This window comes from Schistocerca americana, chromosome 9, assembly GCF_021461395.2.
Source record: "Schistocerca americana isolate TAMUIC-IGC-003095 chromosome 9, iqSchAmer2.1, whole genome shotgun sequence".
Lineage (NCBI taxonomy): Eukaryota > Metazoa > Arthropoda > Insecta > Orthoptera > Acrididae > Schistocerca > Schistocerca americana.
The window spans coordinates 56,902,045-56,922,724 of NC_060127.1; the positions used below are offsets into that span (position 1 = coordinate 56,902,045).

Below are 20,680 nucleotides of genomic sequence, written 5' to 3' on the forward strand. Positions count from 1 at the left end.
CGTATGAACACTAGTAACTTTTACGATGCAGAACTCATCAGAAAATAACTTATGAAATATTCAGGGTCCGTGATTCTGATTTCAGAAAGTAAATTAACATGCGTCCATTCGCTCATTTTTTCAACCAATATCGGATCCATTTCCTCTTTTTCGCTTTTTTCTATTGCTCTCAAGCTATAGATAATATATTTGCAGCACACGCTTTCTTTTGGCTGTTCGACATCTTAACCTTCTAAAATCGCGCTGTCAACTGACAATTTTTGTCAATGTTATTGATAGTGTGGGGTCGTTTCAATAACATTGAAGGTTTGACGAACTAGTGTTGTCAATAAATATTGAACGTGTTCAGGCCCCTAAACCTCCTTAGGAATATCACTGAACTGCCCGTCGAGCTGCCTAAGATCATTGTCGTATTTGTTTTGTGTTTACACTTCAGTGTTTTGGTGAGAGTAGTAAGTGGGGGAGGAATGCGTGAGTTACGTCAGTTGCAAAAACCCATACATACTAATTTCAGTTTTCGGGTGAGTTTCAGAGCCTGTAATTTTGTGAAAGTTAAGTCATTTAAAGGACGACATCGGTTTGTCAAGTTTTCCCTTCAGTATGACAGCTCAGTGGGCGTTTTCCCTTCAGTTTGACAGCGCAGTTGGATGTTGAATGGCATAGTTTATAACAAATCCAGGGTGTGAAAAAGGACGAGAAACCAAATAAAATGAGGTTTCTGTAATCAAAAACTATGACTCGACTAGTAGGTAATAGTGTAGAGCTATTAATCTATCTGAATTAGAAAAGAGTTTTGAAATATTCATCTTTAAATAATAGCTACCGGGGGATTAGGATGCATAGGCCACCGGAAAAGAAAGGCGAGTTTGCTGCGTGATTACAGTTTCTTTGGTGAAGCTATGACATTCGTAAATGCACACCTTGTTTTGTTATTGCAAGTACTTACATTTACACAGGTTTTAAAAATTAATGCTACCCTGCCCGGTGCAAAACAGCTAAAAGATCACGGAAATGCTCTTCGAGGGTGAAGCCGTACCTTTAATGGTTAAGCCTCTCAGATCCTCCAGAGTACATGATTTGGGTTTCCCTACTATCTCCACCGAAATACTGCTGATTCTGTTACAACGAAGTCTATCCTTACGGCTGTTTTCATTACTAGCTTCTGTTTGTAATGTATATAAACAAATTACTGCGTAGTTTAGTTTCATGACAAACATATAGGCCTAGCTTCTAGTAAACTACTAGATTGCATTTTTTGAATTTTAAGTTGGAATATTGAAGAGCAGCATGAGTTGAAGTGTTACAATGGTTAACAGATGGTATGTGCGATTTTGGAATCCTGATTTCCAACATATTATTCAAGTTTGTGGTTTCCTCAGATTGGATCATACGAGTGATGTTCCCTTTGGGGTCAACACTGTTCATCAGAGATAGTGCTCTGCTCATAGTGATGTCAATGTTGCCCAGATATAGAAATACAAACTGATTTACTATTTCTGTAGGATTTCAGCATTAACAGCTTCGTAATTGCTTTGAATGAAAGTGTACAATGACATACGTGCAGTGATATAGAGAACACTTATTTTTTGCTTCAGGTGGCGCACAGTGTTTCTGAGTTTTGAGTCATGGACTGGAGAGTCCCTTATAATCAGTGAGTATTGATGCCAGCTTGATTCACTATGGTGTACTATATTAATCTGCAGTGAAAATTATATTTCTTATATAAACAAAGCCTATTATTTTTCTTTATTTACATACTGCAGTAGTACTAAAAGTTGTCATTTGCATTGTGGTGTTAACAAAGAAGTAATTTGACTTGTGAATGTTAATTGAAGAAGTGACAACAATACAACCACACATGTAAATTGTATGTGGTTCCTGGAAATGGCTGTATTGACATGCAGCAGGACTTTCACCCAAAAAGTTTGTTCCTAGTGTATCTTCTCTCCCCCCCCCCCCTTGCCCCCCTCTCTACCCCCTTCCCACTCTCATCTTTCACCCCTCTACCTCTCCTCCACCTTCCCTTCTATTAGAAGAGTATCCAATGATACAAATATTTTTCTGGCAATGTTGACCAAAGTTAAGCAACAGTTTCATTCAGAAATATTACCGCCTTACAACTGAGTCAATACATTGCCTGTATATATGATGGAAAATGGTGGTTTGGTAATGTGTTTGAAGTTTCAGAAGAAGAAAATGATGTTTTAGTCAGTTTCATGCACCCCAATGGATCTACATGTTCATTGTATTGGCCAGCTAGGGAGGATGCTTGTTGGATTCCAAATCAACACATTATTTGTGTCATTCCAGCGCCATCAGCAACAAGAATGGGCTGACATTATAGCTTGTTAGAATCAACTGTAATTGCTATTAGTATGAAATTTCAGCAAATTAATTATAAGAATTGAAATACTTGGCTTGGGAACCATAAAGAGTATGACTGGTACATGTATTTTTTAATGTAATATAAATGTAAGTTTATTTGGTACAACAAGATTTATGGGCCACTTTGATAGCACACTATGATGAATTTACCATACTTTGATCTTTTGTTTTACAGCTAAGATATTGTACCCAAAAATTTGAACAGGATTGCAAAGTTTCAGCATGACAGGTCTCTTAGATTCTAAGTAATGATAAATCAAAGTTGATCATTTATTCATTTAAGTCAAAATGTCAAGAAATGTAATCTAATGAAAATATAAGTTTATTTGTTCTTAAATGCAGAGTCTCCAAAATAAAAACAACTTACTCTGATCAAACAAGATGAGCTCTTTTCAATGTGCTGAGAAAAATCAAATTTGAGTGATTACTTTTGAGGTATGACCTGTTGAAAGTGAGCCAAAATTGACTGATTAAATTTTTTAGCCCACTATGAACTTTGATGACTCAGTTATTATTTGATCAGTCTGGGTGCCACTTGCAGAGCTTTATGACATGCTGACAGGCTGCAGATAACTAAAGTATTAGCTTCAGAAAATTACTCTTTCAGTAGATACAAGGCAATAAAGTATAGCAAAAATCTGATACAGCAAGTTTTATGAGCCACTTTTATAGCACATAGTTTGACCTTTTGTACTGCATCTAAGCTATTGTACCCAAAAAGATGAACAGGATCACAAAGTTTCAGCATGACAGGTCTCTTAGATCCTGAACAATGGTAAAACAAAGTTGATCATTTATTCATTTCAGATGCAAATTCAGAAAACGAGCCTTTACAAAAAGGTGGCTAGTTGCCCCACCATACTGCTTATGAAGCTGTAATTTGGCAGTGCTTCATGTAAGGTCTATATGTACATCCTGTAAAAATTTCATCAAAATTGGAGATGGTCGAGTGGGGAGCTTGTCTAAATTTAGGCCACTTACGTGGAATGACCCACATGGCTATTGAACTGCAGTGGGTCTTTCTCATCCCTCATAACCTTCCTCAGTATATACTTTGTAACGTGTGTTGTACGATGCTTTTGAATTTGACTCTCTTGTGCTCCACATCTTCATGACCAGAGCTGATTGACTACTGAGATACTCCCCTGTAACACCCATTTCATTGAGGCTATCACAGTCACATCGTCTCTGATAAGCTGGTCTACATTAACTGTTACAAAAAGCTTGTCTATTAGTTGTTAATTTTTCTACCACGCAGTCCAAATAGTCTTGCTCAAATCCTTGTGCCTGGCACAATTTTGAATCATTTGAATCTCCACTCTGTGGATGGCAAGTTGTAGTCTGCCATTGTTACAGTGGCATGAACAGGAAACTTAATCAAGCTATTCTTTAAGTTGTCTCTGAAGTGTTTCAACACTACAACTCCTGATGCAGGTAGTCTATAAAAGCATTCAATTAACAACATTTGATCCACCTTTGATGCTTAACTTCACCCAAATTATTTCATATTTCTGTATTATATTCAGCAAATACTAAAGAGTTCTCATCAGCAATTAAAGTGCTGCCACTATCTGTACTTAACCTATCTTTGTGATTTATATTCCAATCTGAATTTAGGACTTCACTGCAAGTCAGTTCCAATTTTACCGAGGTCACAGTTCCTAATTTTTGCTATGTGGACATTATTACCTTTAGTGAACAATATTGACTCTGGGACCTTACCGTGGATGTTCCCACAGTTGACTAATGTCACGTTAAAACTTTCTCTTTGTGTGTAAGGACTAAAGTTTTCCTCTGTAGCTGATCTGTATTTGATTTTGCCAGGCAATTCAACATTGATGCTGAGCAGGCTTTCCTCTAATCTACAAAACTCACATGTGTTCACAATCATACTCTGCTACCTGTGTAATCACTTCCATTATGCAGTGCATCACAGATCTGTTGAAGGGCCCATTCAAATCTCCAACCGATAGCAGAGTCAAGAAATATGCACCACAGAATGCTGAGTTTGTGCTTTAGACCTTCCACTCAGGTCCAAATGGAGGGCCACGAGTGATTCTGGGTACAATGTTGCAAATAGTGAGCTGTGTTTTCACTCCACGTGTGATGCTAAATGCATTCATTAATGCAGCCAGCTATATCAAGTAACTGAGAATCCACGTGGCAAGTGTCACTTGTGCTGACCTGAGCTCCTGTTTCCAGCCAACAATTCTCTGTGCATTCAGTAGTCAGTGGCAAAGGCTTCTTCCCATCTCAGGTAAGACCTCTCAGCAAACAAATCTAGTGCATAGTAGCATTCTTTCCCAACCTGCCTGCCGTCCCTGAGGGGCTGTGGTACCTGCCTAACGTTGGAACTCTTGATGGTGAACAAACCCACCCTCTGTGAATGTCTGGGCTTGCAGGAAAATTGGCTGCAGGCCTAATAGATGAGGCATCCCTCACAGGTTCAGGTGTGTAACTGACACAGTGCAGCACCTCGTACCTCTCGGTAAGGTATAAGTGGATAGCCACACTGACTATTCCCATTTTTGCTTTCCAACCAGAGACACTTGATCCTAGAAATGTTTTCCAGTCACAGGGTAATAGCAGCGGTAGCAACAATCCTGCTGTACATTAACTTGTAATATGAAGTGGCCAAAATTGGAAATAAAAGTGAGAAAAAAAGATCTAGGCTGCTGTGTTCCTAAAATTAATTAACAGTGTTGTTCTATTTGTATATTTTTTTTTAATTTTTTGCTGTAATACTCAGTAATGCAATTAAGTAAAGTGATCACAGTTTAAAGTGTCACAGAAGAAGCATTTTACTGTTACGTGCACATAGTATTCGGAACACACATATGAGCAAGAATAAAGAATGCGCAGAAATTTACTGCAAAGAGTATATATATCAGTAGAGGCATAGATTCTGATTTATAACATTCTCATCAGAATCAATGCCAAATACGAAAAAAATTTATAAAATCAGTCCATTTTCCTTAATGATTTGATGACATCTTGTTCTTGCAAATGACTCAGTTGACATATCGGTGAGCATCTGCTCCATCTCGAGCTTTGTCGGCTAAGGTCTAGATCGATGAACAATAAAAGTTTATAAGCCTCAGTTACAGCAATGTTTCACCCTTTCTTTTGAACACATTACTTTGAAACACGTTGTCTGCCTTCTGCTTTCTCGTTGGCTGAGTAACACAAACAGCTGAGCCACATTCTTTTGTTCCCATTATACCTCATGGAAAGCACTGACAACAATCCTCCACGAAGTACGTAACTACACCGCGTACCCTGTTCCAGACTTTTGCCACTTTTTGTTTGTATTTTCTCTAGTAGAATGGAAGTCTGATATCATTATGTTTTTGTTCTTCCACTGTAGTCAGCTGCACCTTTGTTACCACAATAAAGTTTGATGGGATCACTTTCAGGGCAGGGAGAGATCTCCCCGTACCCAGAATGCCTTGTGACAAGCTGAGGGCAGACCCATATATTCAGTTTCAGTAGTTGACGTAGGTACTCTAGGTTGTTTCTTGCTGCTCCGGAAGTAACCTTTTCTTGTAATTTAAACAGAAACCAGTGACTGACTTTCTGTCCTCTTTGCCTCCTGACAGTCTGCTTCAGTATATCCTGTGACTCGTGGTTCTCTTTCCTAGAAAATTGCAACTCCAAGCTATTAGTCCCTTGCAAATATCTCACGATTATTTAAACAGCATGTCAGTCAGGCATGCTTGGATAATTGTTGCGGTGGCTTACAACTCTGATTGCATCTGTGAGATCAGGTACGATTCCAAGATGTGCGTTCATCAGACCGTGTATGGCTTCTTTGCGTGGAATATTTCTCACAGCATTTCTATCTCGGTCTGTCTTGGAGCTCACATCATGTGTAAGTACTTCATTGTTGTTCGAGAGTGTCAGAACTGGATTGCAATGCCTTATGTTGTATTTATTTAATAATTGTTCTATTTATTGAGATTGATCCATCCGTAATAGCCCCCTTGTGCATTCTTTTGTTACTCTGATGCCTGAGCAGTTTGATTCTTGGTTGTCACTGAAAATTAACATATCATTGGCATAAATTGTAACAATTAATACATTATGTAATTTCCATGATTCTTTTGATAAATACATGGATCTTCTGTACTACCTGCAAAATTCAAGAGTGCTTCACATAGCTTAATGTTCCAGTTGCTGTTATTGTGTTTTAATCTGTAAACTGCTTTTATGAACCTCATCATCCATTTGTCCTTAACAGTTCTCATGTTAAAATCAACATCTGGGACTCTGACATAAATCTCCTCATTCAGATTGGCTTGTAAGAATGCTGCAGTAATGCCTAAGTGTTCCAAACAAATAACTTAATGAAATATAGAGGATCACTAAGACATATGTCTCTTTATAGTTTAAAGTTTATGCACATCCTTTAACTATTAGCCGTGGATGTACCAAAACATTGTGTCTTTGAAGATTGTTTTTAGTGTTGAAAATCAGTTTGGTGTCTTATATTTATATCTGAGATTTAAACTGTCATTTCCCATGACTGATTTTCAGCATCTGACTGCAATTCTTCTTTAATTGCCTGAAGTCAATTGTGCAAAACTTCACTTTGTAAAGTGTCTTTTATTTGCGTCTGATGAATTTTAATCTTCTGAGGTTCTTTGTTTGGGTAAAACACATCTTGAGTTGTCATTATTCTCATCAGTTTTTGGCTCAGATGCAACTATTTCTTATTCGTATGGCTTAATGCTGGGAATAATTTTCAGCTCCTGAGACTTTTTAGGCACCGTTGTATCATAATCTTTCTGAATAGTACACTACTGGCCATTAAAATTGCTACACCACGAAGATGACATGCTACAGATGTGAAATTTAACTGACAGGAAGAAGATGCTGTGATAATCAAATGATTAGCTTTTCAGAGCATTCACACAAGGTTGGCGCCGGTGGCTACACCTACAACATGCTGACATGAGGAAAGTTTCCAACCGATTTCTCATACACAAACAGCAGTTGACCGGCATTGCCTGGTGAAACGTTGTTGTGATGCCTCGTGTAAAGAGGAGAAGTGTGTACTGTTGTGGCTTGGCAAGACAGCCAAGTCACAATGAGAGGAAGCCGAAAGGCACGTGCTTAAGCTCACGCAGGCTGGCGCGAGGTCTGGAACAGTTAAGGGAATTAATAGTAGCAAATGAAGTACGTAGTTGATATAATACTTAACTTTAATCCACAATTGTAGAACATCGCTCTTGATTGCACATGCTTCATAAAATAATATCAAATGCTATGGCGCCTTGCTAGGTCGTAGCAAATGACGTAGCTGAAGGCTATGCTAACAATCGTCTCGGCAAATGAGAGCGTAATTGTCAGTGATCCATCTCTGGCTAAGTCGGCTGTACAGCTGGGGCGAGTGCTAGTACGTCTCTCTAGACCTGCCGTGTGGTGGTGCTCGGTCTGCAATCACTGACAGTGGCGACACGCGGGTCCGACGTATACTAATGGACCGCGGCCGATTTAAAGGCTACCACCTAGCAAGTGTGGTGTCTGGCGGTGACACCACATGTACCGTCATGTTTCCGACTTTGATAAAGGTCGGATTGTAGCCTATCGCGATTGCGGTTTATCGTATCGCGACATTGCTGCTCGCGTCGGTTGAGATCCAATGACTGTTAGTAGAATATGGATTTGGTGGGTTCAGGAGGGTAATACGGAAAGTGCTGGATCCCATGGCTGTAATGGATCGTGCAGCCACATCTCGATCCCTGAGTCAACCGATGGGGAAGTTTGCAAGACAACAACCATCTGCACGAACAGTTCAACGACGATTGCAGCAGCACGAACTATCAGCTCAGAGACCACGGTTGCGGTTACCCTTGACGCTGTGTCACAGACAGGAGCGCCTGCGATGGTGTACTCAATGACGAACCTGGGTGCACGAATGGCAAAACATCATTTTTTCGGATGAATCCAGGTTCTGTTTACCACATCATGATGGTCGCATCGGTGTTTGGCGACATCGCAGTGAACGCACATTGTAAGCGTGTATTTGTCATAGCCATACTGGTGTATCACCCATCATGATGGTATTGGGTGCCATTGGTTACACGTCTCGGTCACCTCTTGTTCGCATTGACGGCACTTTGAACAGTGAACGTTACATTTCAGATGTGTTGCGACCTGTGGCTCTACCCTTCATTTGATCCCTGTGAAACCCTACATTTCAGCAGGATAATGCACGACCGCATGTTGCAGGTCCTGTACGGGCCTTTCTGGATACAGAAAATGTTCGACTGCTGCCCTGCCCAGCACATTCTCCAGATCTCTCACCAATTGAAAACGTCTGGTCAATGGTGGCCGAGCAACTGGCTCGTCACTATATGCCAGTCGCTACTCTTGATGAACTGTGATATCGTGTTGAAGCTGCACGGGCAGCTGTACCTGTACACACCATCCAAGCTCTGTTAGACTCAATGCCCAGGCGTATCAAGGCCGTTATTACAGCCAGAGGTGGTTGTTCTGGGTACTGATTTCTCAGGATCTATGCACCCAAACTGCGTGAAAATGTAATCACATGTCAGTGCTAGTATAATATATTTGTCGAATGAATACCTGTTTATCATCTGCATTTCTTCTTGGTGTAGCAATTTTAATGGCCAGTGGTGTATTTTCTTTAAGTATCACATCTCTCACCACTATTAATTTTCATTGGTTGGGTTTAAATAGGCAATATGCCCTGCCCTGTTCACAATATCATACCCGCACTCATTCAGTATCCTTCTTATCCCGTTTATGCTCTCTTCCTTCAGGATGATAAATGAATGCCTTGCTGGCAAATATTGTTAAATACTGAAGGTTTTTTTTTTCCTTCCAGTAAATGCGCCTTTGACTTTAATGACTTTTTGGTAAGCCTTCATCAGATAATAAACATGAATATTCTCTTATACAAATCTGATATTCCATTTTGTTCCAGAGTTTAGGGTTTCTAGTTCTTGGGGCACATATTCCTTCCCATTGACTGTGCGTAAGACACAAGTTTTACAGTCAGTTCATTTTTCTACTAGCTTCTTGAAATTTCTAATACTTTCTGGTATTTGATTTTGTCACTTAGTGTGTACAAAAATATCTCCCTTGAATAATGATTTATTAGAGTCAGGAAATATCTGGCACCTTCAGTTGCTCTTGTTTCCACAAGTCAGAATTTATTAATTCAACGATACTTTTTCGTCTTGACTCGGAGGGTTGGAAAGGTAATCTCGTCTGTTTGACTTCCAAGCACGCTACATGTGGAAAATCAATAGTTCCTTTATAATTAATACCATTGGCCAGTCCATTCTCTCAAGGCTTAAATGTCCTAATCTCCTATTCCACTTGTTCGCGTCCTTTAATAATGATACAGACTTGTGTTTAACTGAACAGTTATATGATTGATCCAATTTGTATATGCTATTATCAAGCATTGCTGTTCCAGATAAATTCATTTGTGTCTTGTAAATGGGACAACCTCATTTATCAAAGTGATGGAAAGTACCTTTTCAACTATATTACTTACAGGAAGTAAATTTGTACGCAAATGTGGCACTTAAAGAACATTTGTTACTTCCGGCTTTTGTCTTTTCCTTCAGTGGGTAAATTCTCATTGTTCACCACTATCACTTGTGAAATGAGCATTAATCTACATGAATTCATTTCACATGGGAGTTTAGACGTGTGCCGAAGCATTTGAGTGAATATACTAGTCATGTATGGTTTTACCTACTATAGTGAAGAATGTCTTGTAATTTGAAGTCCCTTTTGATTACATAAGGAGTTCATAGCAACTGTACAAGCTCATTTTGTAAGCAAAGAAACTGGCTGAATGATCAATCTTTTACTTCATACACTACCAGTTTTGGAACACTTAAAGTTTAACCATCTAGTGTAACAAATAAAATCTCTTAACCGTCTGAGGTCATACTCACCCCAACATTGTCATGGAATAAAAGTTTTGTGTCCAAAGAATACATAAATTTCCTAAACACTGTTTCTCCATGCCACCGGACTGGGAACACTAACTGGGAAACCTTAGTTGCTTAACAAAGCACAGTGCTTTTCCCAGGCCTTTGAAACTGTTAATATCTCATCAACAAATATAGTTAGTTTTTGCACAAAATCATCTCCTAATGTTTTGTCTACATCTCATATGAACACAAGTACATGGGTATACAATTCAAAAGAAAGTACTTTTAAGTGGTAAGACTTAACTTCAATTAGAAATGCAGTGCATGGCGTCAAGTCATCGTGTAATGGCACGTGCCACAATCCTGTCTTTAAGTCTGTTGAATGGAAGAATTGGGCTTGTTCAAATCTGGACAACAGTTCTTCAGTACCGACCAGACTCTCTCTCTTGATTTCTTTGTTTTTTTTTTCTTTTTCTTCTTCTTCTTCTTTTTTATCTATTTGTAGTCTGAGCATCGAGTATAAGGTGTATGTCCCAGGCTGATTTTCTTACAACTAACTGTGAATTACTGTACACACACATGCGCTGCGCTCCATAATCCCATTTGTAACCATATTTTGGACATCCCCATGCAGTGCTGATCCTAAATTTATAGGTACTGGATAAGCTTAGAAAAGAACTGTGTGGCATCCTTTGCGTATGTACTCTACAATAATTTCTGGTTTATCAGAAAATACTTCTTTGTATCTATCTAAAATATCATGTAACTCATGTTCTTTTTGGAGTTTAAGAGATTTGACTGCGAAGACTTCAACAGTAATTGCTTCAGAAGTTCTTCAGCATCTCCAATATCTCTCCAGTTCCTTAGCTGTAGCTAGAAGATGAACGAGATCAATTTGCAAATTCTGCTTAACAGTTACTGAGTAATTTTAAATGGTTCTTTGTATGTACAGCCTTCACTTCTCCACTATACTTCCTTGGTTTTAATATTTAGCAATACCTTATGAGCTAATAACCATTGTAAACCAAATAGTATTGTCAACCTTATATTATGTACTATCAATAAAGTCTGTATTAATGTAAAATTATTTATTATTTTAGGCAACCTAGTTTCTTCTGTTTGTTCCTGGGTATTCCATCTACATAGATGCCAGTCACTGATAAAGTCTGTATTAATGTAAAATTATTTATTATTTTAGGCAACCTAGTTTCTTCCGTTTGTTCCTGGTTATTCCATCTACATAGATGCCGGTCACTGGCAATACTGGACAAACATTTTTACATCACATTGTTGTCAGTAGTGTCTGGTATATTATTGAAATTTCACTACCTGAGTGTAGGTGAATATCTGCTTGTGTACTCAGTATCATCCTGACTACTACCGGTTTAATGTGTTCTTCAACTTAAGTTTTGTTTTCGTGTGTCAACTACTACTGTGTCGGAACTGTATGTTCCACATAATGGACTGTGACTGTCTTGTAACATCCTAGAGCCTGGCCCCTGCATCAGAGTGTTCTCTGTTTCCCAACAGTGGAATTGGAATTGACATGGTTATTGGGATTATTTACACTATTAAACGAAAGTACTTGAGAGTACTTAATTGGTTGTTTACTCCCAGGCTTAGACTATTTAACCAACCATTATTCTCTTTATGTACTTTACAAAATTTACTTCCAATTCTTCTGTAGAATGTGGATGGATAATGATTTCCTTTATTCTTTTCTGTTTTCTCCATATGTATAATGTATCTACCTTTTATTAGCATGTAGAGGTCTTCATTGATCTAGTTTTAATTTTGTTAGTTATTTAAACAAATTAGTCTTGTTTCCTAGTTGCAGCACCTCAGTTAACTTGACTGACAGTCCAGTATTTTCCCTAAATTGCTTTTTCTTCCATTTTTGTGAGTTCTTCATATAATCTCTTAAATCCGCCTTCATTTTAACTAAATCAACTACAGAATTAGGTGTACTTACAGTTGAGTCAGTTCTCTCTTACACGTTCTGCTCAACTAGTTGATTTATTCATTCCTCCAAACTAGCTATAGTAGAGTTGGGACTAATCATTACATTTGAATCCTTAATCTGCTGTAGTATGTCCGGACCATACCTGTCTCCCACCCCCCCCCCCCCCCCCCAATCCCAAGAGGGCTCTTATCTTTTTTGTAAATACGTGCTTGGCCAACACAGGACTCTAGGCCTTGCAGCGCTACTTCTCTTTCTGTGCTGCAAGTCCGTTCTCCTACTGTTCAGTACTACACCCAAATCCCAGCACGGTAGACATCTGTTGTGTGGGGGTGATCGAGTAGCTGCAGAGAGGTAGCCCCCTGGCTACACAAGGATCACACTATTTGCACCTGAGCTGTAAACTCTGTGCTTACACCGAGTAGTATGTGCGCATCTTGGCCGGTGCACGCGAACTCAGCGCAAGGTAGCTTTTGCTGTGGTCGGGTGGCGGCCGTGGGTAGAGCCCCCATCTGGAGTAAGTGACTCGCAAATGAAGCGAATCAAACTTTCTTTTGTAGATGGTGGCGTGGCCCCAGCAGTCTCTTTTTGAAGGAAAGGGTTACTACGATGTGGAGAGATGTGACCTCACAATGCCCCAGGCCCTAGTATCAACAGGGTTGATACTGGGCCCTTCATCTTGGCCACTGAAGACAACTCATACATGAAAAGGTCAGGGTGATGATGTATCAATACATTGTGAAACTGTATGGTCCCCTTCCACGTGGTGCTTCAGGTGCATGAGATTTGGGCACATGTCGTATCGGAATGCCTGTCCTGTCTAGAGGAATTGTGGATGTCCATTGTACACGAACACTCCTCGTGACCCTCCTTCCGTCTTAGCTGCGGGCTGAACCATTCCTCCCCCCCCCCCCTCCCCCCACCAAATCCCCTGCACAGCACCATTTTCCAAAGGAGAAAGAAAACCCAAGTATACGAGACTCTCGACCAACTCCTGTGTCGTCACGAGGCCGAGAAGAAATACGATCATTCACATCCTGTTGCTATGATGATGACATTTATTATGGCTGCAACAAAACATCCTCTCTCGTGATGTTACCCTCGCCCTTTATGCCTTTTATGTCAGGCCCTTGGGGCTGTTTGACTACAGCTGCTCCCATGGTGGTTGGGACCCCTTCCTACTGTTTTCCCCCACACCCTTTTGGGGGCATTGGCTCCCCACCCACCAGGAACCTTGATCCTCAATCTCCAGCATCATCCTCCAGTACAATTGCAGTGGTTTTTTCCCCCACCTGGCTGAGTTACGACAACTCTTAAGCATTACACCTGCTTTTTGTGTTCTTTTTCAGGAAACCTGGTCCGTGCAATGCGGGCCCACTCCCTTCGTGGCTGTTGAGAGTATTACGAAAATGTAATGACTGTAACAGGATGTCAGGTGAACTCTGCGTCTATGTCCTTACTTCTGTACATAGCGAATATCTACCCCTTCAAACACCTTTAGAAGTGGCGGCTGTCAGGATAAAGACAATGCAGGAAATTAACATCTGAAATATCTACCTTCCTCCAGATGCTGACTGGCTGCTGAGCTTCCGAATTACCATCTTGTTTTCCCACCCATGGCAGTTCTCCCCCATCAGCGGCCCATGTCAGGGCTCACGATTGCGGTTTCCATGCAATCCCTTGTCTCCGAATTGGAGTCCTTCTCTTTACCATCCCTACTTGAGGTCCATTCCTGTACACCTCCATGGTGTACACCTTGGCCGAAACTTCGTCTGGACCTTTTGCATGGCCCTAAGTACTCCACAACCCTGCCGCTCTCTGCTGGCTCTTCCTCTTGATTCTTGATGTGTTCTGGGGCTCTGAAGTCGTTTACACCGATGGCTCAATGGCTGATGGTAATGTTGGCTTCACCTATGTCCACAGAGGCCATATTGAACAGCATTCCTTGCCCACTGGCTGCAGTGTTTTCACTGCAGAGCTTGTGGCCATATCTCATGCACTTCAGTACATCTGTTCCTGTTCTGGTGAGTTGTTCGTTGTTCTGACTCCCTGAGCAGCTTACAAGCTATCAACCAGTGCTACCCTCGCTGTCCTGTTGTAGCAAACATCCAGGAGTCTATCTCTGCCCTGGAACGGTCCAGTCGTTCAGCGGTGTTTGTGTGGACCCCAGGACACATTAGAATCCCAGGCAACGAACTTGCTGACAGGCTGGCCAAACAGGCTACATGGAAACTTTTCCTGGAGATGGGCACCTCTGAAACTGACCTTTGTTCTGTCTTACGCCGCAAGGTTTTTTGGCTTTGGGATACAGTGGCGTAACAGTATGCACAACAAACTGTGTGTCATTAAGGAGACTGCGAATGTGTGGAAGTCTTCCTTGTGGGCTTCTCACAGGGAATTAGTTGTCCTTTGTTGGCTCCACATTGGCCATATGTGGCTCACACGTGGTTACCTCCTCTGTCGTGAGGGCCCACCTCAGTGTCGCTGTGGCTCCCAAATGATAATCTTCCACCTCTTGCTGGATTGCCCACTTTTAGCTGCTCTGCAGCAGACTTTTAACTTTCCCAGCACCCTACCTTCGGTGTTGGGGGACAATGCCTCAACAGCAGCTTTAGGTTTATGTTTTATTCGTGAGGGTGGTTTTTATCATCTGATCTGAGTTTTAGTGCATGTCCTTTGTTCGTCTGTGTCCTCCACCCTAGGGCTTTTAGGGTGGAGGTTTTAATGTGTTGCAGAGTGGCTGGATTCCCCTTTTTTATTCTCATGGTCAGCCAGCCATGGTTGTCTGCTTTCTTGTTTTTAATCTCTCTGTGATTTTCTTGTCCTGTTTTGCCAATTGTAGTGTGTGTTGTCCTTCTGTCATTCTTCTACGTCTTTCTATTTCCTGTTATTGTGCTGTATGTCTTCTTTGTTTTCTTCTTTCCCTTGGGTAATTGTTCTGCTGGGAACAAGGGACCGATGACCTTGCAGTTTGGTCCCTTTCCCTTCAATTGTAAACCAACCAACCAGATCAGGAGTTACAATTGCAGTCCATGTCAGGTCTTTTTACACTGAACTTGAGTCTTTCCCTCTCCCCCTTTTCCTCCGAATCCACTCATGTCCACGTCCATGGTCCGTGCTTTGGCCACAGCTTCGTGTGGACCTAACGCAAGGCCCAAAAGACTCAGGTCCTCCTGAGGCTCTCCGCCACCAGTTTTTCTCTATTCTTGGCAAGGTCCAGGGCTCATAAATAGTCTACACTGATGGCTTGATGGTTCATTGTCACACTGGCTTCACTTATGCTCACACTGGACATACTGAACAGCAGTCCTTGCTGGATAGCTGCAGTGTTTCCACTGCAGAGTCAGTGGCCATATCTCGTGCTCTTGAGCGTATTTGCTCTTGTGCAGGTGAGTCCTTCCTCACCTGTAGTGAATCCTTAAGCAACCTGCAAGCGCTCCACCAGTGCTTCCCTCAACATCTTTTGGTAATTACTATCCATAGGTCTGTTTATCCCCTTGAAAACCATGGACATTCAGTGGCTTTCATGTGGATCCCAGGCTACCGGTAAACCATCTCTGGAGATCGGGACATTGGAGACCGATCTCCGATCGGTCTTACGCTGTAAAGTTTTCGGGATCTGGAATACTGAGTGGTACACACTAAGTACACCAAATAAATTACATTTTATCAAGGAGACAACCAATGTGTGGAGTTCATCCATGTGAGCCACTCACAGTGACTCTGTTGTCCTTTGCCGGCTCTGCATCGTCCATACTTGGCTGAATCACGGTCACCTCCTCCATCGTGATGACCTACCCCAGTGTTGCTGCGGCTCTTGATTGACAGTAGTCCACATTTTTTTGGCCTGTCCTAATCTAGCCACCTTGAGGCTGTCTTTTAACCTTCCTGACTCCTTACCTACGTTATTAGGTAATAATACGTCAATGGCTGATCTACTTTTACCTTTTATTCAAGAGGGGTGTTTTTATCACTCAATCCAAGGGTGGGTGTGTAGCCTTCTCTCCCAGACCTTCACCCTACTTCAGTTTTAACTCTTCCTCCCTCTCCGTGGTGCTGTCTGTCTGACTTTGTGTTCATATTTTTACCATCTATGTTTCTCTTGGCTTGTGCTTTTAGGCCAGAGATTTTAGTGTGTTGCAGAGTGGCTGGCTCACTTTTAACTTGCTTCTTTCATTTTCTCCTTCTGTGTGGTTATACAGTTCTTTTTATGCATTTTGTTCATTTCCACGATTTGAAGTGATAGGATTCATTTGGGGTATGGTTTCATCCAAGACCTGTGTGACCTTGGGAAAAGGGACTGATAACCCTGCAGTTTAGTCCCTTTACTCCCCAAAACCAACCAACCAACCAACCAACCTTTACCTCCTGGATTCCTACTCGTCGCTGTTGACGCCACCTCCTTATACACCAACATCCCTCATGTCCATGGTCTTATTGCTGTTAAACACTACCTTTTCCAGTGTCCTTCAGACTCCAAATCCACTACCTCATTCTTCATACTCCTTACTAACTTGATCTTAATCCACAACTACTTCCTATTTGAATGGAAGGTACAGGGTGACAATTGTTGAACTAGATGAAAAAATTGTAAATTAGTTACAAATTACGGCATGCACATACTTGATTCAATATTAAACGTCACTACAGTTATTTAGATTTAGGTTATGACATGCTCGGTATGCCTGCAATCATTAGCGACGATGTGGTACTGACAAACAGTGAAATTCTGCATGACCCTCTGATGTGTCAGAACATTGATGCTGTCGATGACCTGAATGGCTGTTCTCGGCTCAGCAATGTTTTTAGAGTTATTGCTGCACATCTTGTCTTCAATATAGCTCCACAAAAAGGAGTTGCATGTGTTCTGATCTGGAGAATATGATGGCCAATTGAGGCCCATGCCAGTGGCCACTGGGTACCCCAGAGCCAGAATGCAGTCCCCAAAGTGCTCTTCCAGGATGTCAAACACTCTCCTGCTTCGATGGGGTCAAGTCTCCATCTTGCCTGAACCACATCTTGTCAAAATCAGGGTCACATTGGATAACAGGGATGAAATCATTTTCCAAAACCTTCACGTGCCATTCATTAGTCACCGTGCCATCAAAGAATGTCACACCGATTCTTCCGTGACTGGACACTGCACACCACACAGTCACCCATTGAGGGTGAAGAGACTTCTCAATCACGAAATGCGGATTCTCAGTCCCCCAAAATCTGCCAATTTTCTTATTGATTGACTCGTCCAAATGAAAGTTGACTTCATCGCCAAACCAAACCAAGCATGCGCATACTAATTCGTATTATGCCCCATGGCCAATCATGCAGTTTGAACATTATAATGCAAACTAATTGGAAGTTATGACGATTTTATTTAATATAGTTCAATAATTGTGACCCTGTATATAAACAAATCTGTGGCACAGCCATGGGCATTCACACGTCACCTTCCTATACCACCAGAAAATCCCTCCCATACAGCCTGGCCACTCTGGGACAGCATATCTGCAGTGACAAAAACTCCCTTCTTCAGTATGCAGAAATTCTCACCGTGGCCTTCACAGACAGGCACTATCCCCCTGACCTAGTCTGCAAACCTATCTCCTGTACCGTTTCCCCTCACACCCCCAATCCTCCCACCAACCCCAGGAGCCAAGGAGACCATCTAGAGGAGACCTTCCTAGCCTCCTGAATCACCAATCCTCTAGTCTAGTTCAGGTTCATTGATGATACATTCATGATTTGGACTCAGGGCCAAGACAACCCTACCTTTATTGCTTCACAGCCTCCTCTCCCATCTACTTCATGTAGTCCTCCTCAACTGAGTGTGCCACCTTCCTAGCTGTTGACTTCCTCCTCTCTGGTGGCTCCATCCGCACCTCTGTCCACATTAAAACCACCAACCACCAACAGGACCTGCATTTTGACAGCTGTCTTCCCTTTCACACCAGGAAATCCCTCCCATACACCCTGGCCACTCTGGGACAGCTTATCTGCAGTGATAAAAACTCCCTTCTTCAGTACGCAGAAGTTCTCACCATGGTCTTCACAGACAGGCACTATCCCCCAGACTTAGTCTGCAAACCTATCTCCTGTACAATTTCCCCTCACACCCCCAATCCTCCCACCAACCCCAAGAGCCAGTCACAAAAGTGTGTCCCCTTCATCACCCAATACCACACTGGACGGGAACAACTGGACCACATTACCTTTGATTACCCATCATTATGGTCTGAAATGAGGTACATCCTACCCAAGAAACTTCCCACCTCTTCTAAAGTGGTGTTCCATGACCCACCCAACCTCCACAACATCCTATTCCATCTCTGTGCCACTCCCAATCCCAAATCCTTGCCACAAAGATCATATCCCTATGGAAGAACTAGGAAAACCTGCCCAATCCACCTATCCAGCATTTCGTATTTCAGTCCTGTCACAGGTTTATCCTACTCCATCGGGTGCCGGGGCACCTGTGAAAGCAGCCACGTCATGTACCACCTTGCTGCAATCATTGCACAGCTTTTTGTATTTGTATGACTACCAACCAGCTGTCCACCAAGATGAATGGCTACCGCCAAACTGTGGCCGAGAGCAAAGTAGACCACTGTGTGGCACAACATGCAGCTGAAGACAACACACTTTGTTTCAATAGCTGCTTCACTACCTGAGCCGTCTGGATTCTTCCCTCCACCATCAGCTTTTCTGAACTGCACAGATGGGAGTTATCCTTACAACACATTCTCCCCCCTGAGGCACAACTAGATAAATAAAAAGGCTGAATGCTTTACAAAATTTAACTGGATGAAATTTATTAGAATAATTAACATTTGACAAACAGTGTCGTCTTAGGTAAACACGAGCCAGAACAACATACTTTCAAGGAAGGACTAGGTGCATAAAACTGTTAATCAACACAGTAACAGACTAGATATAAGAACATGAAACAGTACAATAAATAACTTATGGAACCTGGAAACTAAAGTTTTAGTTATTACATGAAATATTACAGGCCCAGGGCCAGTTTCAAACCACAAAGAAGAAAAACTCAACTTTGGACTTTAGTTTCATGGAATGGTTGCAACAGGCACAATATACATATGGACTGCCTGGGAGGATCACACAACAAGGTGTGTCACCCAATGTATTGGCATCCCTTGTTGATTGAAGGTGTGCAGTCTGCGTAGCATGACCTTCTCAGTGACCAAAGCTCATACAGTTAACACAAACAAGGTAGCTGTACACGAGCGAGGGAATACAGTTGGGGTAGGAGGCAGACCGAGGATACAAAAACTTATTAGTTGAAGTACACAGAAAAACTCGTGCTAACTGCACAGAGGGTAGGCAAAATTAGGACTACAGTAAAAATATTAAATTTTCATTAGCAAAACATAGCACTAAGCTACTGTGCTTGGGACTGACACATTTAAACAATCACCTGAAATACCTGGAATTCACTATCTTGAAACCTCAGTATCATGAATGAGCTCACAAAAACAAGAAAATGCAATTACTCTACTAAGTAGACAGCACAATAGATTTTCAGAAATCTTAAACATATAATTTGCGGTTTTAAGCTTCAGTAGCTTACAGTTTATCACAGTTACAGCAGTGAGCCTACAAGTAAATAACAGATCAGGTACACCCAGGAGAACAACCTTCCAGTGACAGAACTGTTGTTTAAAGTTAACAGTCCACATGAGCAATAGTGGAACACATCAGGTTTTCCATCAGTTTCAGTACAAATAAGTATATGAATTTAAAACAAATCACTCACACACAAGCTTAACTGTGTCAGATTGCACATAGCCGGAGCTGATGTATGTGAAGACAGTCTTTTAAAATACAGTCTCAAGCCAGCTCCCAACCATGCTGCCTATACACATGCAGCAGGAAGCAATAACAATGCTCGGATCCAGAGTTCGTATCAGTAATTGCTTCACTTCCAGCAGATCGGCTTTGTTCTCAGTAAATATGACGTTAATGGACAAAACAAGTTTTGCCTACTGGACAACGTGCGACTAAAATAGGGCACGACCGTAATTCTGAGAGGCCCCACAGCCCTCTGGGCTACCATCGGTGTGCGCTTCCTTGTAAGTCTTCTAGCCAAGTTTGATGCACTCATCTCACTGCCCAATGCCAAATCCCCCTCGCCTTCAGCTCCGAAGTGCCACGTAACCACACTGCGCGACACCAAACTAGAGATACGCAAGCAGCTATGGAAAACTTGAGACGAGATGTCATGGCTCATGTGTGTCTTGACAAAAATGTCTCTTTCTTTTTCTTTCCTGCTTTTTCTTTTCTTTCTTTTTTGTTAAAAAAATATTTTTTTCTGATATCTAAGAATGCTAGGAAATTCAAAATAGGTTTTATTAATCCTGATCCAGTCATTACCAAACAGAGTTTTGTCATTATCAGC

At 41.6% G+C, this 20,680-nt stretch overlaps 1 protein-coding gene across 2 annotated transcripts in view; it reads left to right on the forward strand.

Moving 5' to 3' along the window:
• The first annotated feature begins 216 nt into the window (after positions 1 to 216).
• Positions 217 to 20,680, forward strand: part of LOC124551005 (nuclear RNA export factor 1-like) — a 189,874-nt gene continuing 169,410 nt past the window's right edge. Inside the window, exons 1-2 of one of the 2 annotated variants that reach the window (XM_047125848.1) lie at positions 217 to 521; positions 1,596 to 1,651. In XM_047125848.1, coding sequence (XP_046981804.1) covers positions 1,626 to 1,651 — 26 coding nt within the window. In that variant the 5' untranslated portion in view covers positions 217 to 521; positions 1,596 to 1,625. The remainder of the gene's footprint in view (positions 522 to 1,595; positions 1,652 to 20,680) is intronic. The other variant, XM_047125849.1, reaches the window with a different exon arrangement.